The 27,950-nt window shown below is 46.7% G+C and overlaps 1 protein-coding gene and 1 long non-coding RNA gene across 8 annotated transcripts; one reads left to right on the top strand and one right to left on the bottom strand.

Moving 5' to 3' along the window:
* The first annotated feature begins 299 nt into the window (after positions 1 to 299).
* On the top strand, positions 300 to 23,524 carry UPF3A (UPF3A regulator of nonsense mediated mRNA decay). 7 transcript variants are annotated; one of them, XM_020894204.2, is made up of 10 exons: positions 473 to 736; positions 1,946 to 2,052; positions 3,921 to 4,027; positions 5,218 to 5,316; positions 5,437 to 5,547; positions 8,986 to 9,041; positions 9,131 to 9,292; positions 18,348 to 18,508; positions 19,464 to 19,758; positions 22,529 to 23,524. In XM_020894204.2, the coding sequence occupies exons 1-10, from the start codon at positions 533 to 535 to the stop codon at positions 22,772 to 22,774; spliced, it is 1,548 nt and encodes a 515-aa protein (XP_020749863.2). In that variant the 5' UTR covers positions 473 to 532; the 3' UTR covers positions 22,775 to 23,524. The 7 variants fall into 7 exon arrangements, with proteins under 7 accessions (XP_070327439.1, XP_070327438.1, XP_020749863.2 ...); XM_070471335.1 differs by lacking the exon at positions 473 to 736 and adding an exon at positions 1,364 to 1,502; XM_020894205.2 differs by lacking the exon at positions 473 to 736 and adding an exon at positions 1,563 to 1,642.
* On the bottom strand, positions 18,191 to 27,940 carry LOC139036299 (uncharacterized). Its single transcript, XR_011489021.1, has 2 exons — positions 27,515 to 27,940; positions 18,191 to 19,155 (listed from the first exon to the last, which is right to left on the bottom strand). It is a non-coding gene; the product is annotated as an uncharacterized lncRNA (long non-coding RNA).
* Between the last annotated feature and the right edge of the window lie 10 nt (positions 27,941 to 27,950).

The following is a 27,950-nucleotide window of genomic DNA, read 5'->3' as shown; positions in this document are numbered from 1 at the left end:
GGTGGCACAGTGGTGAAGAATCCACCAGTAAATGCAGGAGACTGCAGGTTGGATCCCTGGGTCGGTAAGATTCCCCTGGAGTAGGAAATGGAAACCCGCTCCGGTATTCTTGCCTGAAAAATTAAATGGAGGAGCCTGGCGGGCTACAGTCCATGGGGTTGCAGAGTCGGATACGACTGAGCACACAAAAACAAAACACTGTCAAGCGCGCGTGTGTAATTTTCTGGAACGTTTCTTCTCCGCGGGAGACAGATTCGGCCCCGCCCCTCCCAGTTCAAAGCTCCTACTGAGGCTAAGCTCGCGCCCCGAATTACTGGCTGACCGCGGCCCGCAGAGAGCAGCTCGGGTTCCTCTCTGGTCCGCGCGCGCCCCTCCCCCGCGCGCGTCTCCGGCCCCGGCGGTGGGAGGGGGACGCAGACGCGCAGCCCCGGGCGGGGGAGGGAACTTGTGGCCTCACAACGGCAGGGGCGGCCCAGTTCTCGCGAGGCTTCCGCTTTGACGGGAAGCGGTGGCAGCGCCGCGTGGGGTACGGATGCGCTCGGAGGACGGAGCCGGGGGCCCCGGTGTGGCCGTTGCTATGCGGGGTCCGAGCGGGAGGGAGAAACCATCATCCTCAGAAAGCCAATTCCGCCGGGAGTCTCCGCGGCGGGAGGCCGAAGCGCCGCTGGCCTCCTCCTCCGGCTGTGGGAGCGGCGCAGGCAAACCTCGCGAGGAAAAGAGGACGGTCTTGAGCAAAGTGAGGGCGGTGCGGGGGCGGTGCGGGCCGGCAAACCTCGCGATAAGAGACTGCCCTGAGCAGCTGAGGGCGGGGCCGCTGGCTCTCCAGCACCGCGGACAGCGGCGTCTGGGCGGTGAGGAAGCGATTGGCCGCCCACTCCAGCGTGCTTGGGCCTCCCGGGTGGCTCAGCGGGTAGAGAACCCGCCCGCAATACGGGAGACCGGGGTTCGATCCCTGGGTCGGGGAAGATCCTCTGGAGACTGGCCACTCCAGTGTTCTGGCCTGGAGAATTGCTTGGACTGTGTAGTCCATGGGGTCACAAAGAGTCGGACGCAACTGAGCGACTTTTACTTCACTTTGACCTTCCCGGGTGTTTCCCGGCGAGGCTGGGACCGCGGGCCAGTAGCTTTCCTCGCTGAGGGGAGCCGGGCCGGCCCAGTGGGGCCGCGGGCGGGCGGGCGGCAGACGCTGCTCCCCGGGCGCTCTGCCGTGGCGCCCCCTGCGGGTCCCGACCGCGTCGTAATGAGCGCGTGGGCCGCACTGCCAGCGGCTGTCTGGCTTTAATGACCATTGCCTGGGGAAGGGCTACTGTCCGCAGCCTTTTCTGACGTCACCGATCCCTGTTAGACTATTGAGCCCTCGTATTTCACTCATTTTAGGATATTTGTTGTTGTTCAGTCGCCCAGTCGTGTCCGACTCTGCCACCGCATGGACTGCAGCACGGCAGGCCTCCCTGTCCGTCACCATCTTCCGGAGTTTGCCCAAGTTCATGCTCATTGCAGCGGTGAGGCTGTCCAGCCATCTCATCCTCTGACGCCCTCTTCTCCTGCCCTCAATCTTTCCCAGCATCAGGGACTTTTCCCAATGAGTCCTCTGTTCGCAGCAGATGACCAAAATACTGGAGCTTCAGCTTCAGTCCTTCCAGTGAATATTCAGGGTTTGATCTCCCTTAAGATTGACTGGTTTGATCTCCTTGCTGTCCAAGGGACTCTCAGGAGTCTTCTCCAGCACCACAGTTGGAAGGCGTCATTCTTTGGTGTTCTGCCTTCTTTACGGTCCACCTTTCACAACCATGATATCCTAAAATACTCCGAGCTGGATATTCTGAGCAGAAACGGGGTGACCGGGATGCGGGTGGTGGTTGTTTAGTCGCTAAGTCGTGTCCCCACTTAGTAGCTGCAGCTTAATGAGGTTCTAATGAATCCAACTAGCGACCTCTCTCCCCAGGTGGTCATACGGCGGCTTCCCCCCAGCCTCACCAAGGAGCAGCTGGAACAGCAGCTGCACCCTCTGCCTGCACACGATTACTTCGAGTTCTTTACTGCTGATGTCAGGTGAGAAGACCTCACCAGCCTTAGGACGCCGAGCGGGAGTTCCCCGGCGGTCCAGGGTTAGGACTCCGAGCTTTCACTGTCCGCACGGTTCAACCCCTGAACGGGGCACTAAGATCCCACAGGCTGTGCCATGGGGCCAAGAAAAGGGGAAAAAAAAAAAAAGAGAGAGAGAGAGAGAGAGAGGCACTGTCGTTGGATGGTAAAGTAATATAGGTAATAGAAGCCATCTCTGTTTAAACTTCTTTCCCACACATATGCAGAAATCAGTGCAGACCATTATTTCTTCAAGTTATTTCTAAGTAGTCGAATTACTAAATTCCCTTAAAATGATTTGAGTATCTCCATAGCATCAACATAGTCTAAAAAGAAAAGCAGTCTAACACCATGTTACTTAATTTTGTTTTGGATATCACTGAACTTTATTTACCCCTTCCCTGGTGGCTCAGAGGTTAAAGCAGCTGCCTGGAATGTGGGAGACCCTGTGGATCGATCCCTGAGTTGGGAAGATCCCCTGGAGAAGGAAATGGCAACCCACTCCAGTACTCTTGCCTGGAGAATCCCAGGGAGGGAGGAGCCTGGTAGGCTACAGTCCATGGGGTTGCAAAGAGTCAGACACGACTGAGCAACTTCACTTTAAACTTTATTTAATACTACCTTTTATACGAAATAAATTGTATTAAAATATAAGAAAGAAAAATGAATAAATAATAGATGTATAACCTAATAAGTTTTTACAAGTGAACACACCCATGTAACTCAGACCCCTGTGTTCCCTTCCAGAACTGACACCCCTACTTTCAACCCACCTCTGCTAAGTTATGTCTCTTTCTGTTCCCTTTTGCAGCTTGGTAGTAAGATGTTTCTGTCAATGCTTTAACAGTTCAATATCTATTTTTTATTAAAAAAGAGCAGACCTCAAGTTAGCTCAACAGGGGACAGATCAGCTAGAATTTAGTGAATTTCACTATGTGATTTCTTAGTGATTTCACATTATCTGTATTATTTTTCTCTTCAGTATCATGAGTTCTCATTTATAGCAGTCATACATACTTTCCTTTTGAATAAATACCTTTCAGTAAAAAAATGTCAGTTCAGTCAGAGAAAAGTATCACAAGTAAATATAGATTTGGGTTTTTGTTTTTTTTTTTTAAAAAAAACAACAACAACATAAACATGATTTTTTCAAATGACTCAAGTTTAGGATACAGTTAAAGGAGGTCAGGCACTGGACTCAGAGTGACTCAGATTGGAATCCCAGCCCTACCGTTTTACCAACTGCTCCTTCTGCAGGTACCTGATATTTCTGAACGTTAGTGTTCTAGTGTTCTCATCCATGAAATGGGATTGAAAGTTCCTACCTATGAAGGACATTGGTAACTGTGAGATAGAGGAGAAAGGTTTAGTTCTATATCCCATGCTGCATGCTATAATAAATACTCTTTTAAGATAACATAAACATGCTCTTTAAATCTGTAAAGGATCTCTTTACAATATAACATTTTTTCTGAATGAATCATGACTGGGTTGTGTTGCAGTCATGATGTATGATTAGGAATGATCTCTGAATAACTTTGCTTTTGATTTCCTATCTCTGAGAACCAGTATTTTAATCCTGGCTCTGTGTAGTAGAGAAACCAACCTAAAATATCTCTGAAATCTTTAAAAAAAATCTCAGTTAATATTTTGTTTGGATTTTTTTGATGAAGAGTACCCAGATTGTTGTAATTAACTGAGAAATGATTCTTTGGCATAAAGGTTTTATCTGAAATAGTTTGTTGTATCCAGAAAAGAAAAAAGAAATTAAAAGAAGTCTTAAGTTGTTTTGGTCTTAAGTTTTTTACTATTTTCATTGTTGTCTCTTCTTTCAGTCTTTATCCTCATCTCTACTCAAGAGCATACATTAACTTTAGAAATCCAGATGACATCCTTCTTTTTAGAGATCGTTTTGATGGATATATCTTCATTGATAGTAAAGGTTGGGTCATTGGCTTTTTAAACTCTTCATTATAATTTCTGGGTACATTAATTAAGTTTTGCTAGATGTTTGTGAGTTTTAATTGAGTCCATAGATGCTAATCTAAGATAACTTCTTAAACTTTGATTATGTTACTGTGATTATGAGCTTATGTTGAAAATTAAAATTATATATAAACCAGAGAATTCTAGCAATTTTGTGTAGACAGCCTACTTAGGTATTATCATTGGACAGTGAAGTTTTTCTCATAATGAGTTTTCTGGATAAGTAAACTTTACTATTTTATGTAAAATTTTTCTGGATAAGTAAAATTCATTCTCTTATGCAAACTAAATTATTTTGTCCTAGTACTATGTACTAGGCATTATGGGCACAGCATGAAAAGTGAATCAGACATTGTCCCTGTCTGTCTGAAGCCCTGCTCTTCTCCTGGGTCTTGACTTTATGCTGCATATTTGAGTATAAAGCAAATATAGAAAAGTGTCTTGCAGATAAATGAGAGTTAAAACATCAGTCATCTGACAAATATAAAAGTGGCTAAAGGGTTTGGTACCAAGGTAGAAGTGTTTCATCTCTTGATTAAGCAGATTCTGTTAGTAAACATTTCTGTTTGTCCCCCACCCCAATATAGCAACAAAATTAGTTTCAAGTTACTTTCATCCTGAATTTTTCTGTATGAAGCAAATCTTACCTGAACATCATGTACATCCTTTGAAACCCTCTATTTAAATGAGTGTCTCTTGTAAACTATGTCACTTCCTCAAATTCATGTAACAGATTAATCATTGAATTAACCTTTAAAATTAAAAAATATAAGCTATGACTAGGAAAGCTATTTAAAGGTATTCCAAAATAAGCTCTTTGGCGGGAGAGTGAAGAGGTTTATTGAGGTATAAGTTACACATGGTTAAAAAGTACCACTTTAAGGTATATAACTTAATGAATTTTGAATATGTAACCACATGTAACCACAACTACAATGTAAGGAATTAGTTTATTTAGTAAATAATTGCTAATTCTTTGTTTAAATCTGGAGCTACGATTACTGTTATTTGAAAGTATAATTAAATTATAGTTTAAATGGTAACATTATCAGTGCTATGCTCAGTGCTCAAGTAAGCTAGATTATTGTTTCAAAATGAATTCAGTAGAATTTCAGAATGGCTTTTGTAATTTGTTTCCTGTTAAAGGGCTAGAGTATCCTGCAGTGGTAGAATTTGCTCCATTCCAGAAGATAGCGAAAAAGAAGCTAAAGAAAAAAGATGCCAAAACCGGAAGCATTGAAGATGGTGAGTCCTTTTTCAAGTAGTGGATTGTGAAGCTTCAAAATTAAGCACATTGGTCAAATATAATTCTTTCCCATACATGGGAAGTAATACATTCCTCTTTTTTTCTGTTTTAATTTACAGACCCAGAGTATAAGAAATTTTTAGAAACTTACTGTGTGGAGGAGGAGAAAACTAGTGCCAGTCCTGAAACTCTTCTGGGAGACATAGAGGCAAAGACACGAGAACTTATTGGTCTGTTTTGCTAATTTTTTTCTCTTTATTGAGATATGTATTTATAGAGTATATTTTTTCTTTTTCATGATATAAAAAATGGACACATGTGACAGGCTTGCCAGAAATATAGAGTGTTTCCCAGTTTTGACAAAAGGAAAAGGATGTCAGCATGGCAAATGGGGAAAGTATTTCTGATTATCTCTCGGTGGAGAGAGAACACCTGAGTTTTCAGTTGCGATCATTCTGCTTCAAAGTTCTGATGCTCTGAATTGGCAGCCAAGAATACATCTGAGTGCTGTGTGCTGGGCTGCGTCAGGGAAGCTTATGTCTCAGAGCTGAAGTCAGTTATCTTTGTAAAGAGCAGCCACAGTAATGAGATGCTTTGTTTAAGTGTGATGTCATCTTGCCATCATTCAAAAACTGTCACAGCCCCTGAGCAAGTGAGGCAGATGCGTGGATAAGCCCAGTCAGAGTGCTGAATCTTGTTTGAATCAGGCCTTCAGCCTTCTACCCACAAGTGATATATTTGGAGAATGGCTGTATCCTAGTAGCAATCTGCCCGAAGATCAAGGGTAGACATGAAACTCCTTTCTCTATCAGGCAACCTGCTTGTCACTCACAAACACATGTGTAGTATCTCCCTTTTCACTTCTGTTGGGTCTGGGGCCTCATTACTGCCTAACACTTCTCTGCCCTCCCCTCCCATGCCTACCTCCTGCTCACCCACTAAGACGTACAAGACAGAACGGCTGCACTGTTATAGTCTATCTTCTTTGTCTTCTCCCTCTACATTAATTGTCCTCTCGTTCTGCTTCCCTGTTCCCCACCCCCCCAACAGAACGGTATTTTTGTCTTTGCAGTCTCAGTACATAGTACATTGCTTGGACAAGTTAGGTATTTGGTAAATGTGTGTTGCATAAATTAGTAAGAAAGGTTAACATTATTGAAACATTCTTCATGAGTCTAATAATGAAGTCTTATGTTTTATAGGAGGTGATTTAATGTGTGACTGGAAGGATCTTTAATCACTATTTAAGGAGGTGTGCTTAATTCATTTTGACTGGGCACTGACTCTGAGCCTGGACCCAGGGCAGCATGAGAGCAGGACACACAGGCTTCTGCCCTCTGCAGCTGCCCTACTAGTGGGGTGACAGGAGCAGACAGAAGCAGAGACGCTCAAGCCCCAGCATCTCCTCTCGTGAGGAGAGTCCGGCCATTAAGGATTAGGAGACTGGGATAGTGAGAGGCCCCTCTGAGACTATATTTGAGCCGAGTCCAGGGGAGAAGAGATGGAAATAGAGGCTGGAGGCTGGCACTCTGGGCCTGCATGGTTGGACACAGCAGGCAAGAGGCAGAGTTGCTGGAGAGGCAGGGCCATCGCATAATGGGCTGGAGACCATCGAGGGTGTGATCTGGTCTGATTTATTTTTCACCATCACTCTGGTTTCTGCACAAGACGGAAATGCTGGGCTCTGCTTGGAGGCTCTGTGGTCCTCGGGAAGGTGACTGGAGGAGCCTAGCAGAGTACAGTTGTGTTCTGGAGGTCGAACTGACAGGACTGGCTGAGGACTGAGCATGGGTGTGAGACAGCAGAAAGGATCACGGCCTCCAGGAGCTCGACTTGGAGCTGCTCCTCCAGGAGTAGGTCAGTGGTTTACGGCAGCTTGACTGAGGTGGAAAAGAAACAGTGTTGAGGGAAAATTGCAGTTTCACTGTAGAACATAGTGATTTTAAGAAGAGCTAAACAAGGAAGCAAATTAGAAATTATTTACAAAACTCAAGTTCCTCCGCCTCCCGTCTCTTTACTGCTTCTTCTTAAACACCCTTGTTTTTCTTCTGGGCAGTTGTTGGATATCCTCCTGCTGGTCACACACACACACACACACACACACACACACACACACAGTCCCACAGAGTCCAGCCGTCGTCTTGCAGAGGAGAGATCTGTCGTCCTCTACGTTCCCAGTGCCTCTCCCACTGCTTGATGCATAGGAGATAGAGTGTAACAATTAAGTGAATGAATAAATGTGACTTCAAATCCACTAGCCCAGACAAGCCTACAGAACTTTGTTTCTATGATTCTTGTTTCTACCTATTTAAATGTAAACTTAATCTGGAAATTCATGGCAAATGTCTTTTTCTTTTCTTAGATTTTGACCTTTGGTGAATTTTAGTGCTCAAGTCTGAACTGTTTGTGTTAAATGCAAATATTAGTTCACTCTGAAGTGGCAGGTCACTGCACACATCAGGGTCTTTAGAGCAGACAGAGCTGGGCTCGGGTCCCAGTTCTGAGACTTAGCAGCAATGGGACCTGCTTCCTCATAGGTGGTTGTGGCCAAGCCTAGTAAGTGGGGACTGTTCTACTGTTGGTTAAATCAGGGGTACATGGTTATGTGTCTTCTCTTTAGTAAATGATACACGTTTATGGTTTGTCAAGCACTTTCTTTGGGGCTTCCCTGATGGCTCAACAATAAAGAATTCACTTGCAAACAGGAGACGCAGATTTGATCCCTGGGTGGGTAAGATTTCCTTGAGGAGGAAAAGGCAACCCACTCCAGCATTCTTGCCTAAAAAACTCCATGGTGGGCTGCACAGTTCATGGGGTGGCAAAGAGTCAGACATGACTGTGCAACAGAGCATGCCAAGCACTTTCTTATACAGGGTGTCACTTACCCATCATATCAGTGCTCTGAGGGAACAAGGCAGGTGTTTATAGTAAAGGAGGGAAGGCAGGTGGAGTCTTCATATCAACCCCCCTTACCCCCCTACCACCCGTTCCCCTGTAGGTCTCAGCCCTGCAGCAGCTGACAAGTCCAGAACCTCCACAGTGCAGAGCAGAGTCCTCACTCATTTCCAGCCCTGCCTCCACCCCATGGATACCAAAATCTGTGGGTGCTTAAGTCCCCTCTATAAAAATTGTGTTATATTTGCATGCAGCTTACACACGTCCTGCTGTATACTTTAAGTCATGTCTGGATTACTTATAATACCTGATACACTGTAAATGCTGTGATAGTTGCCACTGAGTCACAGATTCAAAGTTTTGCTTTTTAGAACTTTCTGTAAATTTTTTCCCAAATATTTTTGATCCACAGTTGGTTGAATCTGCCGATGCAGAACTGGTGGATGTGAGGGCCGTCTGTATATAAATAGAATATTTGGGCAGTTTAATATATTCATTTTGCTATTTTGCTTTTATATCATTTTTGAGTAATATATAAGACTCCTTTAAGAATAAGGAATTAAATGCCTAGTATGTGTAAAACTGTCAGTAGCTCCAAATTACTTGACTTTATAGAGATAGAGTAAGAATTCCCCCAGATAAAATGAATGCTCATGTAAAATTTAAAATTATATATTCTTCCCTTGTTTTAAAGGTTGAATTGAAAGCAAGTACTTAAAATAGGGAAATCTTATTTTACAGTTAAATACTACATTGCAGTTTTTGTATTTTAGCTAGAAGAACCACACCTCTCTTGGAATATATTAAAAACAGAAAATTAGAGAAGCAGGTAGGTCTGGCTTTTTACCCTGTGAGTAGCCTTCTTGTTTCCATCATGTCTGTGCAGATAATTTATACACACACTTTCCACATCTTTAGCGAATTCGAGAAGAAAAACGAGAGGCGCGGAGGAGGAGGGAGCTGGAAAAGAAGCGCCTACGGGAAGAAGAGAAGCGGAGGCGGCGGGAGGAGGAGAAGTGCAGGAGGAAAGCAGCAGAAAAGCAGAAGAAAATGGTGGTGGAGAAGGAAGTAAGGATGAAGGTAACTTCCAGGAGTGTCAGAGGGTGGGGCTCTGCTTAGATTTGCCTTTTAAGAAAGACTTCCTAACTAAAAAACTACACATCTGAAACCGGCTGGCTTTGTGTATACTGGCCTTTCTATATGCAGGCTGACTCATAGAACTGGTTGTGTCATTTCTTTTGCGGTAGCAGCAATGGTTTCTACATCTCTTTCCCCATTTTTTCTTTGACTGACTCATTCATTTAGCAAGGTGATTTAGGTTTTTTCTCTGTGTAAAATTTAATGCCCAGTTGGGGTCAACTGTTACCTTCTTAGTATTCTGCTCAGGTGACTAACTCAGTCTAGATTCCAACCTGTCGTGCATCTTACCTCTTCTGTGAAGTGTTTAAAGTTCCCTTTAAGGAGTCATTAAAATCGCATAATATAAAGGGAAAAAAATGAAAGGTCAGGACCAGGTGGGAACTAGGTGGAAAGGAAAGGAGAGGAAAGAGATCACAGTCGCCATAATCAAGCAACAGGTCAGTTGCTGATATGCTCAGCAATCAGAAACAGAAAAGTTGATCAGAAACGTTTTCATTCTCCACGAGGAGAAAACATGCCGTTTCTTCAAGGAAAGCAAAGCTTTTTCTAGGCCTTTTCTCTCATAGGTGATCGTATGGGGTTCACTAGCATTTAAGGGAATGTCTTAACGGTGCACCTGTAAAACACACAGCCGTGTGTGTCAATCAGGACTGGCTTGGTGATGCTGCAGTGAAAGTAGCCTCAGGATCTCACTGGTTTCATGCAGCTCTTCCTGCTCACGTTAGGTGTCCATTGTGCATTGCTCAGCATAGCCCTCCAGTGACCCAAGCTGATGAGGCTCCATCTTGCATTTGCTTCCACAGTCTTTCTGATGGGGGATGAGGTGTGTAACAGTAGATTGCACACTGGTTCATAAACCTTTTATACCTGCTGCATTTCACTGGCCAATGAAGGGCATATCCCCCTCTAATGTCAGTTTGAAGGGCAGCAGCAGCATCAGGAGGATAGCCTGAAACACCTGATGAACAGCACTCATGCAGAGCAGTTTCTAAAGGCCGCTTCTTGAAATGTGTCCCCTTAAGTGTCAGGATTTGCTGAAAAACTCAGCCTGATGGATGGTATGGGCCAGGTCATGTTGTTCCAGCATGTCTGCTGCAAAGATAAACTCAGCATGCAAGATGAGCGAGAAGCTGGACAAAGTGGTTTCCTTCATCTTGGCTTTGATGACAATTCTTACAGATCTATGTAGCTTTAAAATCTCATAACCTGATAATAACATTGATGAAATTGAGGGGCCCAATCAAGATTATTAAATGAAGATTGTCTATCTTGCTTATGCCAGGACATGGACCTAATAACAGTCAAAGCCAGGGTGTCCCCTGAAAATAACTCAGAGAGTGTCTCCTGTTTGTCCATGTGGTTTAGTGTGAGCACAACTATTCAGAGCAGAAATGTAGCTGATACACTTCCTATAACAAACTTACATAGTCTCAGCAGTATAAATTAACAGCCCTTGAAGGATAATAAAATGAAGCTGCAGTACTATGGGAAGGGCTTTGTCATTGTAGAATGTCAGCTCTGTCATGACCAGAGGGGAGGAAAGTATATCCCCAATGCAGACCTTACACTTGCAGGTATGCAGATATTGTCTAAGCTTTTCCTTTACTTTTCTCAGCAAAATGTAGTAGCACCTAATGCTTGATATTCTCAAAAGCAGTTTTTTCAACAGCTTTGAGAGTTTTTCAGGAAGAATCATTGAAACTTGTAGCCTACAATTTTGACTCTAATTTTAAGTAAGACTTACAGTATTTGAAGTATAACATTTTATTTTTACATGTTTGAATATAGAATTAGAATTCAAAATAAGCCAAAGAAATAAAAACAAATTATGTCAGTAAAAGTAACTATAGGGCTCTTCACATAGAAAAAGAAACCAATGCTGGAGAGGGTGTGGAGAAAAGGGAACCCTCTTACACTGTTGGTGGGAATGCAAATTAGTACAGCCACTATGGAAAACAGTGTGGAGATTCCTTAAAAAGCTGGAAATAGATCTGCCATATGACCCAGCAATACCACTTCTAGGCATACACACTGAGGAAACCAGATCCGAAAGAGACACGTGCACCCCAATGTTCATCGCAGCACTGTTTATAATAGCCAGGACATGGAAGCAACCTAGATGCCCATCACCAGACGAATGGATGAGGAAGCTGTGGTACATATACACCATGGAATATTACTCAGCCATCAAAAAGAATTCATTTGAATCAGTTCTAATGAGATGGGTGAAACTGGAACCCATTATACAGAGCGAAGTAAGCCAGAAAGATAAAGACCATTACAGTATACTAACACATATATATGGAATTTAGAAAGATGGTAACGATAACCTTATATGCAAAAAAAGAAAAAGAGACTCAGATGTATAGAACAGACTTGTGGACTCTGTGGGAGAAGGCGCGGGCGGGATGTTTCAAGAGAACAGCATCGAAACATGTTTATCTAGGGTGAAACAGATCACCAGCCCAGGTTGGATGCATGAGACAAGTGCTCAGGCCTGGTGCACTGGGAAGACCCAGAGGGATGGGGTGGAGAGGGAGGTGGGAGGGGGGACCGGGATGGGGAATACATGTAAATCCATGGCTAATTCATTTCAATATATGACAAAAACCACTGCAATGTTGTAAAGTAATTAGCCTCCAACAAATAAATATAAATGGAAGAAGAAAAAAAAAAAAGAAAAAGAAACCAAAACATGGGTACAGCAGGAGAAAGGCTTAGTCTTATTGAATCTGGTAAAACAGAATCCTGGTGGCAGGTTAGATCCCACTGACACGAGTCATCCACAGCTCTGTCGTCCGAGCGTCTGATCTGATCTGGGCTTCTGATCTGACAGTACGTTTCTGACTCCAAGAGGAGCCTTTTATGAGCATGTGCTCAGTGTGGGGATCTCTGACCTAAGATTCATCTGGGGAAATAAAAATTTAAAAAAAGGAAACCTAAAAAAATAAAATCTGTAAAGAAAGACCAAAAGAATTTGTATTGATAAGCTAAAAGTGAGGAGGCAGAGAGAGGTCCTCATGGCCCTTTTTTACCGTAAAGAAAATACAACTCACGGAGAGCAACCCAGTGGTTTATTTTCCTCAGAAAACTAAGCAGTGAGCTCAAGTTGAAGAAGGCAGTCAGGTTGCCAGAGTCAGAAATGAAATTCCTGAAAACTGTGTACAGTTGTAGGCTATTATCTGAAAACGTTGTGTGATCTTTTCCACGAAGCTCTGTAGGAAAAGGTTTGTGAGATCAGTTTACAAGCATGGATGCAGACTGAACGGGACACACACGTCCTCCCCGCTGTCCTCCCTGCTCCCTCCCCCTCTGTCCTCCCCTCTGTCCTCCCCACTGTCCTCCCCCTCTGTCCTCCCCTCTGTCCTCCCCTCTGTCCTCCCCGCTGTCCTCCCCTCTGTCCTCCCCGCTGTCCTCCGTGCTCCCTCCCCCTCTGTCCTCCCCGCTGTCCTCCCCTCTGTCCTCCCCGCTGTCCTCCGTGCTCCCTCCCCCTCTGTCCTCCCCTCTGTCCTCCCCTCTGTCCTCCGTGCTCCCTCCCCCTCTGTCCTCCCCGCTGTCCTCCCCTCTGTCCTCCCCTCTGTCCTCCCCACTGCTCCCTCCCCCTCTATCCTCCCCTCTGTCCTCCCTGCTCCCTCCCCCTCTGTCCTCCCCTCTGTCCTCCCCTCTGTCCTCCCCGCTGTCCTCCCCTCTGTCCTCCCCGCTGTCCTCCGTGCTCCCTCCCCCTCTGTCCTCCCCTCTGTCCTCCCCGCTGTCCTCCCTGCTCCCTCCCCCTCTGTCCTCCCCGCTGTCCTCCCCTCTGCCTCCCGCTGTCCTCCCTCTGTCCTCCGTGCTCCCTCCCCCACTGTCCTCCCCCTCTGTCCTCCCCACTGTCCTCCCCCTCTGTCCTCCCCGCTGTCCTCCCCTCTGTCCTCCCCACTGTCCTCCCCGCTGTCCTCCCCTCTGTCCTCCCTCTGTCCTCCCTCTGTCCTCCCCCTCTGTCCCTCCCCTCTGTCCTCCCCCCTCTGTCCTCCCCCTGTCCTCCCCTCTGGCCCTCCCCCTGCTCCCCTCCCCCTCTGTCCTTCCGTGCTCCCTCCCCCCCCTGTCCTCCCCTCTGTCTCCCCATGTCCTCCTCTGTCCTTCCCGCTGTCCTACCCGCTGTCCTCCCCACTCGTCTCCGCTGTCTCCTCTTTCCTCCCCTCTGTCCTCCCCATGTCCTCCCCTATGGCCTCACACGCATGTTCATCCCTCTGTCCTCCACGCTGTCGCCTCCCCGCTGTCCTCCCCTCTGTCTCCCTGCTGTCATCCGTGCTCCCTCACCTCTGTCCTCCCCCCTCTGTCCTCCCCTCTGTCTCCCCTCTGTCCATCCCACTCTGTCCTCCCCACTGTCCTCCCTTGTCCTCCCTCTGTCCTCCCTCTGTTCCTCCGTGCTCCCTCCCCCCTCTGTCCTCACCCGCTGTCCTCCCCTCTGTGCATCCCCGCTGTCCTCACCGCTGTCCTCCCCTCTGTCCTCCCTGCTCCCTCCCTGTCCTCCCGCTGTCCTCCCCGTCTGTCCTCCCCCTCTGTCCTCCCCTCTGTCCTCCCCCTGTCCTCCGCTGTCCTCCCCTGCTCCCTTCCCCCTCTGTCCTCCCCTCTGTCCTCCCCTCCTCCCCCTCTGTCCTCCCCCTGTCCTCCCTGTCCTCCCCCTCTGTCCTCCCCTCCCCCTGTCCTCCCCCTCTGTCCTCCCTGCTGTCCTCCCTCTGTCTCCTCCCTGTCCTCCCCTCTGTCCTCCCCGCTGTCCTCCCCTCCTCCCTGTCCTCCCTCTGTCCTCCCCTCTGTCCCTCCCCTCTGTCCTCCCCTCTGTCCTCCCCTCTGTCCTCCCCGCTGTCCTCCCTGCTCGTCCTCCCCTCTTTTCCTCCCCCTGTCCTCCCCTCTGTCCTCCCCCTCTGTCCTCCCCCTGTCCTCCCCCCTGTCCTCCCCTCTGTCCTCCCCTCTGTCCTCCCCTCTGTCCTCCCCCTGTCCTCCCCTCGTCTCCCGTCCTCCCCTCTGTCCTCCCTCTGCTCCCTCCCCCTCTGTCCTCCCCTCTGTCCTCTCCCCGCTGTCCTCCCCTCTGTCCTCCTGCTCCCCTGTCCTCCCCTCTGTCCTCCCCCGGTCCTCCCCTCTGTCCTCCCCTCTGTCCTCCCCTCTGTCCTCCCCTCTGTCCTCCGTCTGCCTCCCTCTGTCCCCTTCCCCCCCTCTGTCCCCCTGTCCTCCCGCTGTCCTCCCCTCTGTCCTCCCCTCTGCCCTCCCCTTCCTCTGTCCTCCCCCTCTGTCCTCCCCTCTGTCCTCCCCTCTGTCCTCCCTCTGTCCGTCTCCCTCCCTCTGTCCTCCCCCTCTGTCCTCCCCATCTGTCCTCCCCTCTGTCTCCCCTCTGTCCTCCCCTCTGTCCCCCTCTGTCTCTGCTCCCCCTCGTCTCCCCTGTCCTCCCCTCTGTCCTCCCCTCTGTCCTCCCTGCTCCCTCCCCCTCTGTCCTCCCCACTGTCCTCCGTGCTCCCTCCCCCTCTGTCCTCCCCTCGGTCCTCCCCACTGTCCTCCCCTCTGTCCTCCCCACTGTCCTCCCCTCTGTCCTCCCTGCTCCCTCCCCCTCTGTCCTCCCCACTGTCCTCCGTGCTCCCTCCCCCTCTGTCCTCCCCTCTGTCCTCCCCGCTGTCCTCCCCTCTGTCCTCCCCACTGTCCTCCCCTCTGTCCTCCCCTCTGTCCTCCCCGCTGTCCTCCCCTCTGTCCTCCCCGCTGTCCTCCGTGCTCCCTCCCCCTCTGTCCTCCCCTCTGTCCTCCCCTCTGTCCTCCCCGCTGTCCTCCCCTCTGTCCTCCCCTCTGTCCTCCCTGCTCCCTCCCCCTCTATCCTCCCCTCTGTCCTCCCTGCTCCCTCCCCCTCTGTCCTCCCCGCTGCCCTCCATGCTCCCTCCGTGCTCCCTCCCTGCTGTCCTCCATGCTCCCTCCGTGCTCCCTCCCTGCTGTCCTCCCTGCTCCCTCTCCGCTGTCCTCCCCGCTGTCCTCCCTGCTCCCTCCCCCTCTGTCCTCCTCTCTGTCCTCCCCTCTGTCCTCCCCCTCTGTCCTCCCCTCTGTCCTCCCCTCTGTCCTCCCCGCTGTCCTCCCTGCTCCCTCCCCCTCTGTCCTCCCCTCTGTCCTCCCCGCTGTCCTCCCCCTCTGTCCTCCCCACTGTCCTCCCCTCTGTCCTCCCCGCTGTCCTCCCCACTGTCCTCCCCTCTGTCCTCCCTGCTGTCCTCCCCTCTGTCCTCCCTGCTCCCTCCCCCTCTGTCCTCCCCTCTGTCCTCCCCCTCTGTCCTCCCCTCTGTCCTCCCCTCTGTCCTCCCCGCTGTCCTGTGCTCCCTCCCCCTCTGTCCTCCCCGCTGTCCTCCCCTCTGTCCTCCCCTCTGTCCTCCCCGCTGTCCTCCCCACTGTCCTCCCCTCTGTCCTCCCTGCTGTCCTCCCCGCTGTCCTCCCTGCTCCCTCCCCCGCTGTCCTCCCCTCTGTCCTCCCCCTCTGTCCTCCCCACTGTCCTCCCCTCTGTCCTCCCTGCTGTCCTCCCCTCTGTCCTCCCTGCTCCCTCCCCCGCTGTCCTCCCCTCTGTCCTCCCCGCTGTCCTCCCTCCCCCGCTGTCCTCCCCGCTGTCCTCCCTGCTCCCTCCCCCGCTGTCCTCCCCTCTGTCCTCCCCTCTGTCCTCCCTGCTCCCTCCCCCTCTGTCCTCCCCTCTGTCCTCCCCACTGTCCTCCCCCTCTGTCCTCCCCTCTGTCCTCCCTGCTCCCTCCCCCTCTGTCCTCCCCGCTGTCCTCCCCATTCCCTCCGTGCTCCCTCCCTGCTGCCCTCCATGCTCCCTCCGTGCTCCCTCCCCCTCTTCCCACAGGGAGCTCCCCCACCCCACCAGACTCAGGCCCTCTCAGGATGGCTCCCCTTGCCGTCTGCTCCCTGGGTACATCCTGTCTGTGCAGGGAGCCCTTCGCCGACCCCTTGAGAAACCATTCCTCCTCCGTCCCCCACACGTTGTACTTTTATTCTGTTTATTATGTGTCTGTAGCATTTTATAACCTCCTGAGATTATCTGGCTCACTCTTCTGTTTTCGTCACTGTGGATATGGTTCTCCCACTCCCGTGATGCCACCACCTTGGCAAGAATATCAAGTGTGAGGTCCTAACTGTGGACCCTCATTTCATACAACTACATTTCTAGCCCCGAGCCTGGGCTGTCTTCCCCAGTTCAGGGCACATAGCTCATCAAATCCTTGCTACCTCTGGAGTGATAGGAATGTCTTGTATGCTAAGAGCTAACAGGTGGCTGGGGCCCTGGATGGCTTCAGGATGGAATCTGGTCATCAGAGAGACCAGGCATGATTACAGGGTTAGAACTTCGAGCGCCATCCCCACCTCCCACGAGGGAAAGGGCTGGAGATCGAGTTCAGTCATCAGTGGCCAGAGGTGCAGTCGGTGATGCCTATGGAATGGTATCTCCATAAAAGTCCTGAAGTGTGGAGTTTGGAGAGTGACCTAGCTAGTGGACATACACATCCTGCTTCTGAGAGAGTGGAGGAAGGAGGCCTCAGACTGGTCCCAGGTACCACGCCCTGAGCTCTCTCCCAGCTGGCTGGGCCTGAGCCATACTCTTCATAACAAACCAGTAATAGTAAGTAAAGTGCTTCCTGAGTTCCATGAGTCATTCTCATTCAAGGACTCCCTGAATTTATAGCCAATCAGTCACGAGCACTGGTGACAACCTGGGACTAACACCTGGCATCTGAAGTGGGGACAGGGTGGGGGGGAGGAGCCAAGATGGCAGAGGAATAGGACGGGGAGACCACTTTCTCCCCTACAAATTCATCGAAAGAACAATTGAACGCAGAGCAAACTTCACAAAACAACTTCTGACCGCTAGCAGAGGACATCAGGTGCCCAGAAAAGCAGCCCATTGTCTTCGAAGGGAGGTAGGACAAAATATAAAAGATAAAAAGTGAAGTGGGGACGGCCCTGTGGGATCTGACCTTGACCCCAGGTAGATGGCGTCAGAAGTGGGTTGGCTCATAGGGCAACAGCCTGTGTTGAGAGTCACGGAGGTGGTGTTGGAAAAACTCTTTGGTTTCAGAAATATTGTTACAACAGTTTGTAGGTGCATAAACTACTTGTTGGATTGATGGAGACATTCACTATTGCGTTTCCCTGTGGTTTGCATATGTTACTTTTTAAACTAAAAAAAAGATAGACTTGTTACCTGAAAGGATTCCCCATAGGCAGGTAACATAGTGTAGGTAACCTCTGATGAGAAGCAACTTCCACAATTGTGTCTGACAGTCTGTGTTTCGTTCTTAAATGATTGCATTTAGTGAAATGTGTCTGTGTATAGTTTTTCTATACCACAACTTAAATAAGTTCACTTTTATAAGTGAGAGCAAAATTCTTACATGTAGACTTACGTTCATGTTCTACAAACTGACTCTTCCTGTGGTACTAAAGTTCAAAGAGTAAGAACAGAAGGAAGGTCCAATTTCATAACAGAATCAGTGTATCAGCGTTACTGCTAAGTCTGTTACAAGAAAGAGAGCAATAGGTATTTTGAAAACTATTCTCAAAGTCATCAACAGTAAAACATCTTTAAAAAGTTTTTTTTTGTTTTATAAAAGTAATACGTGTTCATTTCAGAAAAACTAGAACCTATAGATGAAAGAAAATCGTTTCTGCTAACTGAAAATAATAACACAGTATTGCATGCCTTTTAGACATTTTTCTATTAATATATCTGTGAATCAACATATAAATAGGAATCAGATCATTCTGCTTTGTAACATTCTTTTCTTCATATATATAATATCTTTTTCATAACTACAGAGTACCTCATTGACTGAATGTACCCGTGTATATTTAACCAAAAACCTGTTTATTGGATCTTTAGCTTATGTTTTTTGCTATTCAAACATTTGAGCTCGATATCGGTGTATATTTTAACTTATTTACTAAATACTTTCTTTTTACTATACTCTTAAAGTGGTATTTTAGTAGCATTATAATTTCTCAGCTTCTCAAAAAACCAGAAAAGGGAGAGGAACCGAGCACAGAGAAACCAGAAGAAAGAGCGGAGGAGATCGACCCTGGAGACGAGAGGTGGGAGCCCTGTCCGAGTGGGACCGTCCTGAAGCCCAGGCCCTCGGAGGGCTCGCTGGAGGAGCTCCGGGAGAGGTGAGCTGAGCTCTTGTTTCTCAGGCCATGTTCTGCACCTCAAGTTGTCATCAAGCTGTGGTCGTATATCCTTCTGCAGTGTGAGTAAATGCTTATATTTCATAAATATGCTTGGAATTCAGGAGTTCTGCTGGGGTGTGCTTGTCCACACCTTTGTCTCTGTGGTCAGGGTCATGCTGATGGTGAACCGGTCAGTCTGCAGCCTCGAGGCTGTCTTCAAGCAGGGAGTGTCCTGTCTCCACAGCCTACTCTTCCGCTGCTTCTCTCGGACTCCTGCCTTTGCTTGTGCCGTCTTCTCTCCTCTCACTCTCTCCCTCAGGGGGCTCTGTCAGTCTGTCGCTCTCTTCTCTGCTCTCGCCCCGTCTCTGGAACAGATGGGTGCTTGCAGGTCTTCTGCCATCCTGCGCAGAGCCACAGACAGTATGTGGGGCTCATGGAGAGGAAGACTTTAAGATGAGCTCAGCAGCGACTTATTTACTTAGTATTCATTTGACAGTTTGATGCATGTGTGAATTTTTTAAATTAACTTTAGCTCTGCTTGGAACAGAAACGCAGACTGTAAATACCAGGCCTGCGTCATGATGGATGTCCATCATGGACATCTACTAGGAGAGCCCCTTGACTTCTTCTGGTCTCATTTGCTTTATCTGTAAAAGAAACAGAGGGTTCTATTTATTAGGAATTACAAGAATGTATATATATGTGTGTGTATATGATACCTAGCATAGTGCCTATTGCATATATGTCACTCAGGCATAAGAGTAAATATTGTTATTACTCTTGTTTATTCATCTTTTCAAAGTTTCTTATTGAGCATCTGTCGCATGCGCGTCATGTGCAAACCTGCATAACAGTGATGAGCAGACTGTGTCTTCCCTGCCTGCTTCTAGAAGGGAAGACAGATAGTTGTCGGGCAGTTTATGTAAGGTTACTGATAATTTGTGTTGAATCACAGGTCACAAAATGACAGTGATAAAGAGCAAAGGGATAAGGAGAGAAGATCCCAAGAAAAAGAACTTGAAGCACAGCGATGCCACTCGGATGACAGCAGGAAACACAGAGCCCACTGTGAGCTGGAGAAATGTGCGGGAAGAAGCGGAGAAGAGCTGGCGTGGGGGAAAGGACTGGCCGCAGACCGAGGGAGGAAAGGAAGCCAGGATGGTGGCTGCCCTACGGAAGCGGCTGCCAGGCTGGGAAGGGAGAAGAGTGAAGACCGGCCAGCACCCAGAAAGGAGCGCACGGGAAACAAGGTTCTTTTACTCTTCAGGGACCATCTTGTGTTCATTTCCCCTGCTCACAGTATAAACTGTAATCCTGCAAGCTTACAGCTGCTTTTTCAAACAAAAATGTTTTATTTAACGAAGTGTCTTGAGACGCAGGACCACAGGCTTTGACAGTGTCTCCGGGCTCCCTGTCCTGAAAGGCCGTGTCTGTAGAGCGGTGATTCTTGTCAAGTGAGAGGGCACCAGGGCCTGAGATGAAACCAGCATCTCCTTTACTTAGAGAATTGATTTTTTTTTTTTAACCAAAAAAGGAAAAAAAACACAAAACCCTTTTTATTTAGCATAAAACTGCACATTCACACTATTTGCCTAAAACTAAGTAATGGAAAGATTATCTATTTTCCCCTAAGACAGTAAGGAATATATGTCTTGGTGCTCCCTTTTACAGTTATTAACAGTGTTCTGATTTTTTAATTGAAGTTTAGTTGATTTACAATATTGTGCTAGTTTCAGGTGTACTGAGAACTGGTAATTTTTTTCAGACTATATTCCATGATAGGTTAATACAAGATATTGAATGTAATTCCTGTGCTATACAGTAAATCCTCGTTGCTTATCTATTTTATGTTTAATAGTTTGTATCTGTTAATCCCATACTCCTAATTTGTCCCTCCCTCTTTCCTTCTCTCCGTTGATAATCGTAAGTTTGTTTTCTATGACTGTGGATCTATTTCTGTTTTGTGTATAGATTCATTTTTATTATTTTTAGAGTCTACATGTAAGTGGTAATCATATAGTTACTTTCTCTGACTGACTTCACTTAGTACGATAATCTCTAGGCTCATGCATGTTGCTGCAAACGTTCATTATTTCATTCTTTTTATGACTGAGTGATAGTACACAGTATGTATGTACCACATCTTCTTTACCCACTTATCTGTCAGTGGGCGCTTAAGCTGCTTCCATACCTCGACTACAGTAAGTCTCCCACACACGAGCAAATTCTGCTCAGAGAGTGTGTTCATTAAGTCCAATTTGTTCATAAAGTCCAACAAAGTTAGCCCAGGTACCCAGCTAACACAATTGGCTATGTAGCACTGTATTGTACTAGGTTTATAATACTTTTCACACAGGTGATACGTAAGTTTATTGGGCTATGAGTTGTCTGTGTAGTTTGGGTATTAACCTCTTATTGGTCACATCACAGGCAGATATTTTCCCCCATTCTGTAAGGGGTTTTATTGGTGGTTTCCTTTGCTGTGCAAAAGCGTCTTAAGTTTAATTAGGTCTCATTTATTTTCTTTTGCTTTGGGAGAGTGACCTAAGAAAATATTGCTATGATTTATGTTAGAGGATGTTTTGTCTGTGTCCTCTTCTAGGATTTTTATGATGCCATGTCTTATATTTAGGTCTTTAAACAATTTTGAGTTTATTTTTGTGCATGGTGTGAGGGTATGTTCTCAGTGATTTGTGTGCAGCTGTCTAGCTCCCCCAACGCCCCTTGCTGCTGAGACTGTCTTTTCTCCATTGTGTATTCTTGCCTCCTTTGGCTTAGATTATTTAACTATGGGTGTGCGGGTTTATTTCTGGGCTCTCTACTCTGTTCCACTGATCCATATGTCTGGTTTTGCACCATAATGTTTTGATTACTGTGGTTTTTTAGTATAGTCTGACATCTGAAAGGGTTACACCTTCAGCTTTGTTGTTTTATGTCAGGATTGCTTGGGCAGTTCTGGGCTGTTTGTGGTTCTATATAAATTTAAGCATTATTTATTCTAGTTCTGTGAGAAATATCATGGGTATTTTGATAGGGATTGCATTACTTCTGTAGATTGCTTTGGCTAGTGTGGCTGTTTTAGCAGTATTAATTTTTCTGATCCAAAAGTGTGCAAAAGAGCGTGATAGGCTATACAGGCCTACCAAGCTCTTTCCCACTCTTCTCATTGGCCAGGCTGATATTAAGGAAAAGGACGTTCTGGTAAACCCCATGGTAACAACTGTGGGGACTTCACACACAGCCCAGGAGTGGTGGGTAAAGATGAGTGGTGAGCCGTAGAGAAACAGCAGAAGACATGACCCCCGAGTCACACTGCCCCCCATGTGGCCCTGGAAGGCCATGGCCGCTGTTTGCCCATGTACACACACGACTCCTGTAGGACTGGCTGGCCTCCGCAACAGTCCTGGCCTGCAGAATCACTTTGTCCTTCCCTGGCTTTGCTTTCTCATGCCCTGAAGCAGTTTTATTTCATTTCATGTACTTTATCCAGTCATATTTTTATCCCACCACCTCGAAGAGTTTAGTATGATGACTGGTTAGTATTTTCTATAAAGGGGACAGTTGAGGAATAAGCTACACAGAAATTATAGCTTATGACAAATGTGTGTGCCTGCTCAGTTCATAGCTCAAAGGCCATGTCTTTGTTTCGAATTTTGCATCCACCGTGCATGGTGAGTTTGAGGGGCTGTGATGAGTGTGTTTGAGTTTTCACCTCTCACAATGGAGGGAATGCCATGATTGTACCAATTCCACAGAGTGGTCTAGGTTTGAGCAATAATACTTTCTCAGAAACTAACTTTACTCTCAAGTTATTTTGAATACTAACTTCTTTTTCATGGCCTATTTTAAAATCTCAAAATGCCTAGTTTCTGAGATAGTGCTATGAAAAAGGCTGATTTTTACCTGCTAGACTGATTTTCTTTAGATAATTAGGATTATCAGGGCCTAAAATAGATAGAGCTGTTGCCCCACCCTGTGTTTCTGGCCATTGGAAGAGTAACACGCCTTCTCTCCTGGCAGGACCGGCCAGGCTTGCAGCTCTACCAGCCCAGAGCTCGCATCCGAGCCCGTGACTGTGATGGACGACACCCCGAGGAGGGCCGCGACGGGAGGAGGGGTGAGGTGGAAGACTCAACGGTGGCTTTAGCTGAGAAGAGTGAAGAGGCGGTGTGGGGCGACATGCATGTTGGTGATGTGGGTCGGGGCTCCCCACCTCAACACTCTGTGGATTTGAGAGGGCGTTCCTTCCGGAAGTGTATAAATTAGCCTGGGATAAAACCTGCACACTGAATTTACTCCTAGTGAAGAAATGAGAAACCAGAACTATAAAGGTGGCATAGAAATACAAGAAACCATTCTTAAGTAATCTTTTAAAACTTTGAACAGAGTTACAGATTTTACCATTTCTGTTATAAACTGGTATATATAATTTAACCAGAACCAAAAGAAAACTAGTATTGTGTGAATTCTGAAGCACTTTCAACATGTTGTAGGAATTCCGTGGACTTTGAGTTTTACGCATTCATGAGTAAATGGTCTGTATCTCGTGCCTTTGTTGGTTTTCTATGAACTGTAGTTTCTTGGAAGTGAGCAGCTCTCATTCCTTGTAACTCTTGTAATTCGGTCACTCATGTACCTCCTTTCATAAGAATTCACTAAGGCTGTGGTGCTGTTGTCCCTCTGATAGGAACTCTAACTCTGTATAAAGCCCCAAAGGTCTAATTGTTGCCCTTTTAACACTATGGCCACTGAATTAACAAAAACAGTTCCAGTCTTTTTGATGGGGTGCTCATGGTTTATAACATACATGGCATTATTTTGAAAGAGGGATAACTTAGGTATGGCATTGGGTATTTTTCTTTTTGCAGCCTGAGGCAGTTGTAAAATATCTTAACGTAGCTTTTTGCAACTGTGTATTCTATAATATTTTTTCTTTTGGTGAAATTTTAAATGTTAATATTTTTGGCATTGTGCTTTTTGTACCATTTATTAAATAAAAATTTTAGTTGCTATGAATTTGAACTCCAGTTATGATACTTTCCTTACATAGAATGTTATGTGATAGAAAACTGCTTTTTAAAATGTAGCTGTAATCATCTGAATGTTTTGATTATATCTATTCCTTATAAGATACAAAGTGTTTATCAGGAAACTGAGGTTTGTCATGATAGCCCCGGCCTGCTGGGCAGGCGGTCTGCCGTCACTGCCGTGCCCCAGCTCTTGACTCAGGAGGTGGGGGTGGGGAGGAGGGCTTGCTGTGGATTCAGTGAGGTCCGGGTGACCCAGCAGCTTCAGCTCTGGCTGGAAAGGGCTAGATAGTAAACACTTCAGATTTTACAGGCGATAAGGTCTGTGTAACACCTATTAAACTCTGCCATCATAGTGGAAAAAGCAGCCTTCGAATACATTTACAATAGAAAAATGAATGGGTAGGGCTGGATTCCTATAAAACTTAATGTATAAAAACAGGAACATTCAATATTTGGCCTGTGGACCACAGTCTGTTAGGGTTCATTTTCAAGATCCGTGGTTTAAAGGAATGGTCATTAATACTTTTTAGTTTCAGGAATACTTTGCGTTCTTAAGAATTATTAACAACCACAAAGAACTTTTGTTTATAAGCTATTGATGTTTACTGTAGTCAAAATTAAAGCAAAATGTTTAAGCACAAGAATATATAAACATATGTTCCTTTTAGCTGTCAAAGTAATAACCTCACAATTCTACTCCTGGGTATAAATCTGAAAAAACAGAAAACACTAATTCAAAAAGATACATGCACCCCAGGGCTCACAGCAGCATTATTTACAACTGCCAAGGTATGGAAGCAACCTAAGTGTCCATCAACAGAAGAAAGGACAGAGAAGAAGGGGCATACATGCACAATGGAATACTGCTCAGCCATAAAAAAGAAGGAAATTTTTCCATTAGCAGCAACATGGATGGACTTTAAGGGCATTATGTCAAGTGAAATAACTCAGTCAAAGATAAATACTATATGATAGCACTTACATGTAGGCTCTAAAACAGAAAACTAGTGAATAAAACAACAACAAAAAATGACTCACAGATACGGAGAACAGTTTACCAGTGGGGAGAGCAGAGGAAGGAGGGGCAAGATAGGGGTAGTGGGTCAAGAGGTGCAGACTATGGTGTGCAAAACATTTAAGCCACAAGGATAGATTGTACAACACAAGGATATAACCAGCATTTGACAATAACTATGAATGGAATATAGCCTTTAAAAGTTATGAATCACTATGTTGCACAGCTGTAGCTTATGTAATATTGTTGTGATGATAATGTAACTGATGTAATACTGTACATCAACTATACTTCCATGAACAATAAGGAAAGGCGGCTGAATGGAGTGACACATTTGCTCATCAGGAGGTCACCACGTGCCTCTGTACGGAAGGCACTCCAGGCGTCAGCCAGGCAGGTGAGGAGAGCAGACCAGCCCGACTTCAGAGGCCTTAGTGCTCTTCCTTTCCCACAAAAGGAATGGAGACCCTTGAGAGCTCACAGGCCTCCTCAAATCCTCTACATCACAAATGGCAGAATCAGTCCCCCTAAATCAGGAAATCTTAACCCAAAACCTGTTGGGTGCTCTTGTGACATTGTTGTCCTCCTGGCCATCGGTAGCTTCCATAAATTGGGATCATGATATTATGAAAAAGCATACTGTACACTTCTGTGGAATGGTCTATATAAGCTTTCATCAGATCCTCAAAGGAATAACTTTTCAGAAGATAAAATTTTTATATATTAGGCTGTCAGTAATCTGGCTTAAGACTTAAGTATTTAAAAAACTAAGATCATGACATCTGGCCCCATTACTGCATAGCAAATAGAAGAGGAAAAGGTGAAAGTAGTGAGAGATTTCCTCTTCTTGGGCTCCAGAATCACTGCAGACAGTGACTGCAGCCATGTAATCAGAAGACAATTGCTTCTTGGCAGGAAAGCGATGACAAACCTAGACAGTGTGCTGAAAAGCAGAGACATTACTCTGCCAACAGTTGATGGCTTTGAACTGTGGTGCTGGAGCAGACTCCTCAAAGTTGCAGCAAGGAGATCAAACCAGTCAATCTTAAGGGAGATCAACCCTGAATATTCACTGGAAGGACTGATGCTGAAGCTCCAGTATTTTGGTCATCTGATATAAACAGACGATTCACTGGAAAAGTCCCTAATGCTCGGAAAGACTGAGGGCAGAAGGAGAAGAGGGCGTCAGAGGATGAGATGGCTGGACGGCATCACTGCTGCAATGAGCATGAACTTGGGCAAACTCCGGAAGATGGTGACGGACAGGGAGGCCTGCCGTGCTGCAGTCCATGGGGTCACAAAGAGTCGGACATGACTGGGTGACTGAACAACAGTAATCCAGCGTTAAATTTTCTTCACAATCTTCTTGCCATAAACATAAAATGGAGCAATTCAATATTATTGGCAGAAACTATCACCTAAAGTGACCAAGGAGACCCAAGCTATGCACTCTGAGCCTTTCCCATTGCTGGAAAGGCCATGGGCTCCTGGTGGCAGTGCTAGAGCAGCTCATCCTAGACTCCCCTCCCTGCAGACAAGGGACAAGTCTTGCTACTAAAGGAGTCTGAGTCACTGTGTCTATTTCTTTCGGTTTGAATGCATGAGAAATGTTGTTGCTCTGCTGTGATGATTTTCAGAGAGTGGCCCCCCAGGCCTCAGCAGCTCCTGGGAATTTATTAGAAATGCATCCTCAAGCCCTGCCTCAGGACTGCTGGTACTCCCAGCTTCCAGCTGACTCTGAACTGTTTGAGATGCTCACAGTAAGTTCTTTTTCTGCTTAAGTCCGGTAGAATTGGTTTCTGTTGCTTAAAACCAAGAATTTCAAAGGAAAACTGATTAATAGGGGAGTAAGGGAATTTGGAGAAAGGAAATTTGGGGAGATAAGTTACATTGCCCTGAGTAAAAATTCCACTAATATTCAGGGATGAAAATCTAGCAGCTTATGCCCTATGGTAGAAAATGACTAATTACCTGTGGTCACCTAAAACAAACTGTTCATCGGGGCCAGGTTTGAGGAAGCTGCGTTGGCACTGCCACAGAACAGTGTGAAAGGGAAAAGGAATTCAGGATTGTAGGCAGAGCAGCAATTTCTTATAGCATTGAAAGTTTTCAAACAGCACACATGGTGTCTAAAGTGTTCCCACTTTATAGACATGAGAATTGGGACTTGCTATGCAGGTACTAAAATAATTTATATCTTACAATCACAGGGTTGAAATAGCCACAAAATGCCTGTGTGGAAGTTGGGTCAATAATCTGGAAAGAATTAGACTATGTATCAGAACTGAGGTACTTAGCCCCAGACCCACAGACACCCACTTGAGCGCCACCCCGCCATGCCATTCCCCCCACCAAGGAAGCTGGTTTTCTTCTGCTCCCCCTCCCCGACACCATCTCAGATCTGAAGTAGCCAGTAACAAAGTCAATGTCTAGAGGAGGCCGCTTCCAACCAAAGGAACAGGCACTGTACTAACTGACGCCTACAAACGTAAGGGGGAGCACATGCAGGCATGGGTTCCCAGTGTCAGGTTCTAAACTAGAAAGAGAGAGTGCTGGGTTGGGCTGAGTTTATGGAGAGTGTGGTGATTTAAACATCAGTTCTAGTTGTTTACTCAACTGGTCATCCTAAATTCAGTGGTGGCCAAGTGAAGTTCGAGTTTGGCACAGGGAATCTAGCGAGGTACTCTTCAAGCCCAGACAGGTGCCTCTATCTGGGAGGAATCCACAGAGCTCAGGTAAAAGATAACTGAAAAAAATTATGAAATTTTGTGTGTAAGTGAAAGTCGTTCAGTCCTGTCCGACTCTTTGTGACCCCATGGACTTAAGTCCATGGAATTCTCCAGGCCAGAAAACTGGCCCCTTCTCCAGGGGATCTTCCCGACCCAGGGATCCGAACCCAGGCCTACCGCACTGCAGGCGTACTCTTTACCAGCTGAGACACTACGGAACGCAGATACTCACTGGACCACCAGGAAAGTCCGAAAAGTTTTCTTTTAAAGCTATTAAGTCCGGTCAAATGTATGGATCATTTTGCTACAAAAACAAAGACCTGAAAATTTCCTAGAACGAACCCGTTACTATTTAGAGTACTTCCAGAAATTAAAAGAACAGAGAATATTTAGAATTTGGCGTGAAAGTGAGGATAAAATGAAAAATAATAGACTAGAGATGCCTGCATGAGGTAATGGATGCCGTCTGTTCTCACACGGAACCCAGCGGCCAGCCGCTTTCAGGAGCTGTCAACGGAAGAGAACTCGGCCAAAGGCAGAGAGAAGCCCAGGACTCAGCAGCCGGGCGCTCGACCCCGCGGGAAGCACAAAGGCTTAGGGCCAGTGCGCGGACGGCGGAGACCGGCCGCAGCCCCGCCAGCTCCCGGAGCTTCGGGGCGCGGCCAGGG

The sequence above is a fragment of the Odocoileus virginianus genome, chromosome 8, assembly GCF_023699985.2.
Source record: "Odocoileus virginianus isolate 20LAN1187 ecotype Illinois chromosome 8, Ovbor_1.2, whole genome shotgun sequence".
Lineage (NCBI taxonomy): Eukaryota > Metazoa > Chordata > Mammalia > Artiodactyla > Cervidae > Odocoileus > Odocoileus virginianus.
The sequence above is the reverse complement of the archived record's forward strand: the minus strand, read 5'-3'. Positions and strand labels throughout refer to the sequence as shown.

Excerpts from the sequence above, each read along its gene's own strand:
- UPF3A (XM_020894204.2), top strand. The coding sequence starts at position 533 with ATGCGCTCGGAGGACGGAGCCGGGGGCCCCGGTGTGGCCGTTGCTATG. Across the intron at positions 5,548-8,985 it reads AAAGACACGAGAACTTATTG|CTAGAAGAACCACACCTCTC; the intron begins GTCTGTTTTGCT and ends TTTGTATTTTAG. Across the intron at positions 18,509-19,463 it reads CTGGAGGAGCTCCGGGAGAG|GTCACAAAATGACAGTGATA; the intron begins GTGAGCTGAGCT and ends GTTGAATCACAG.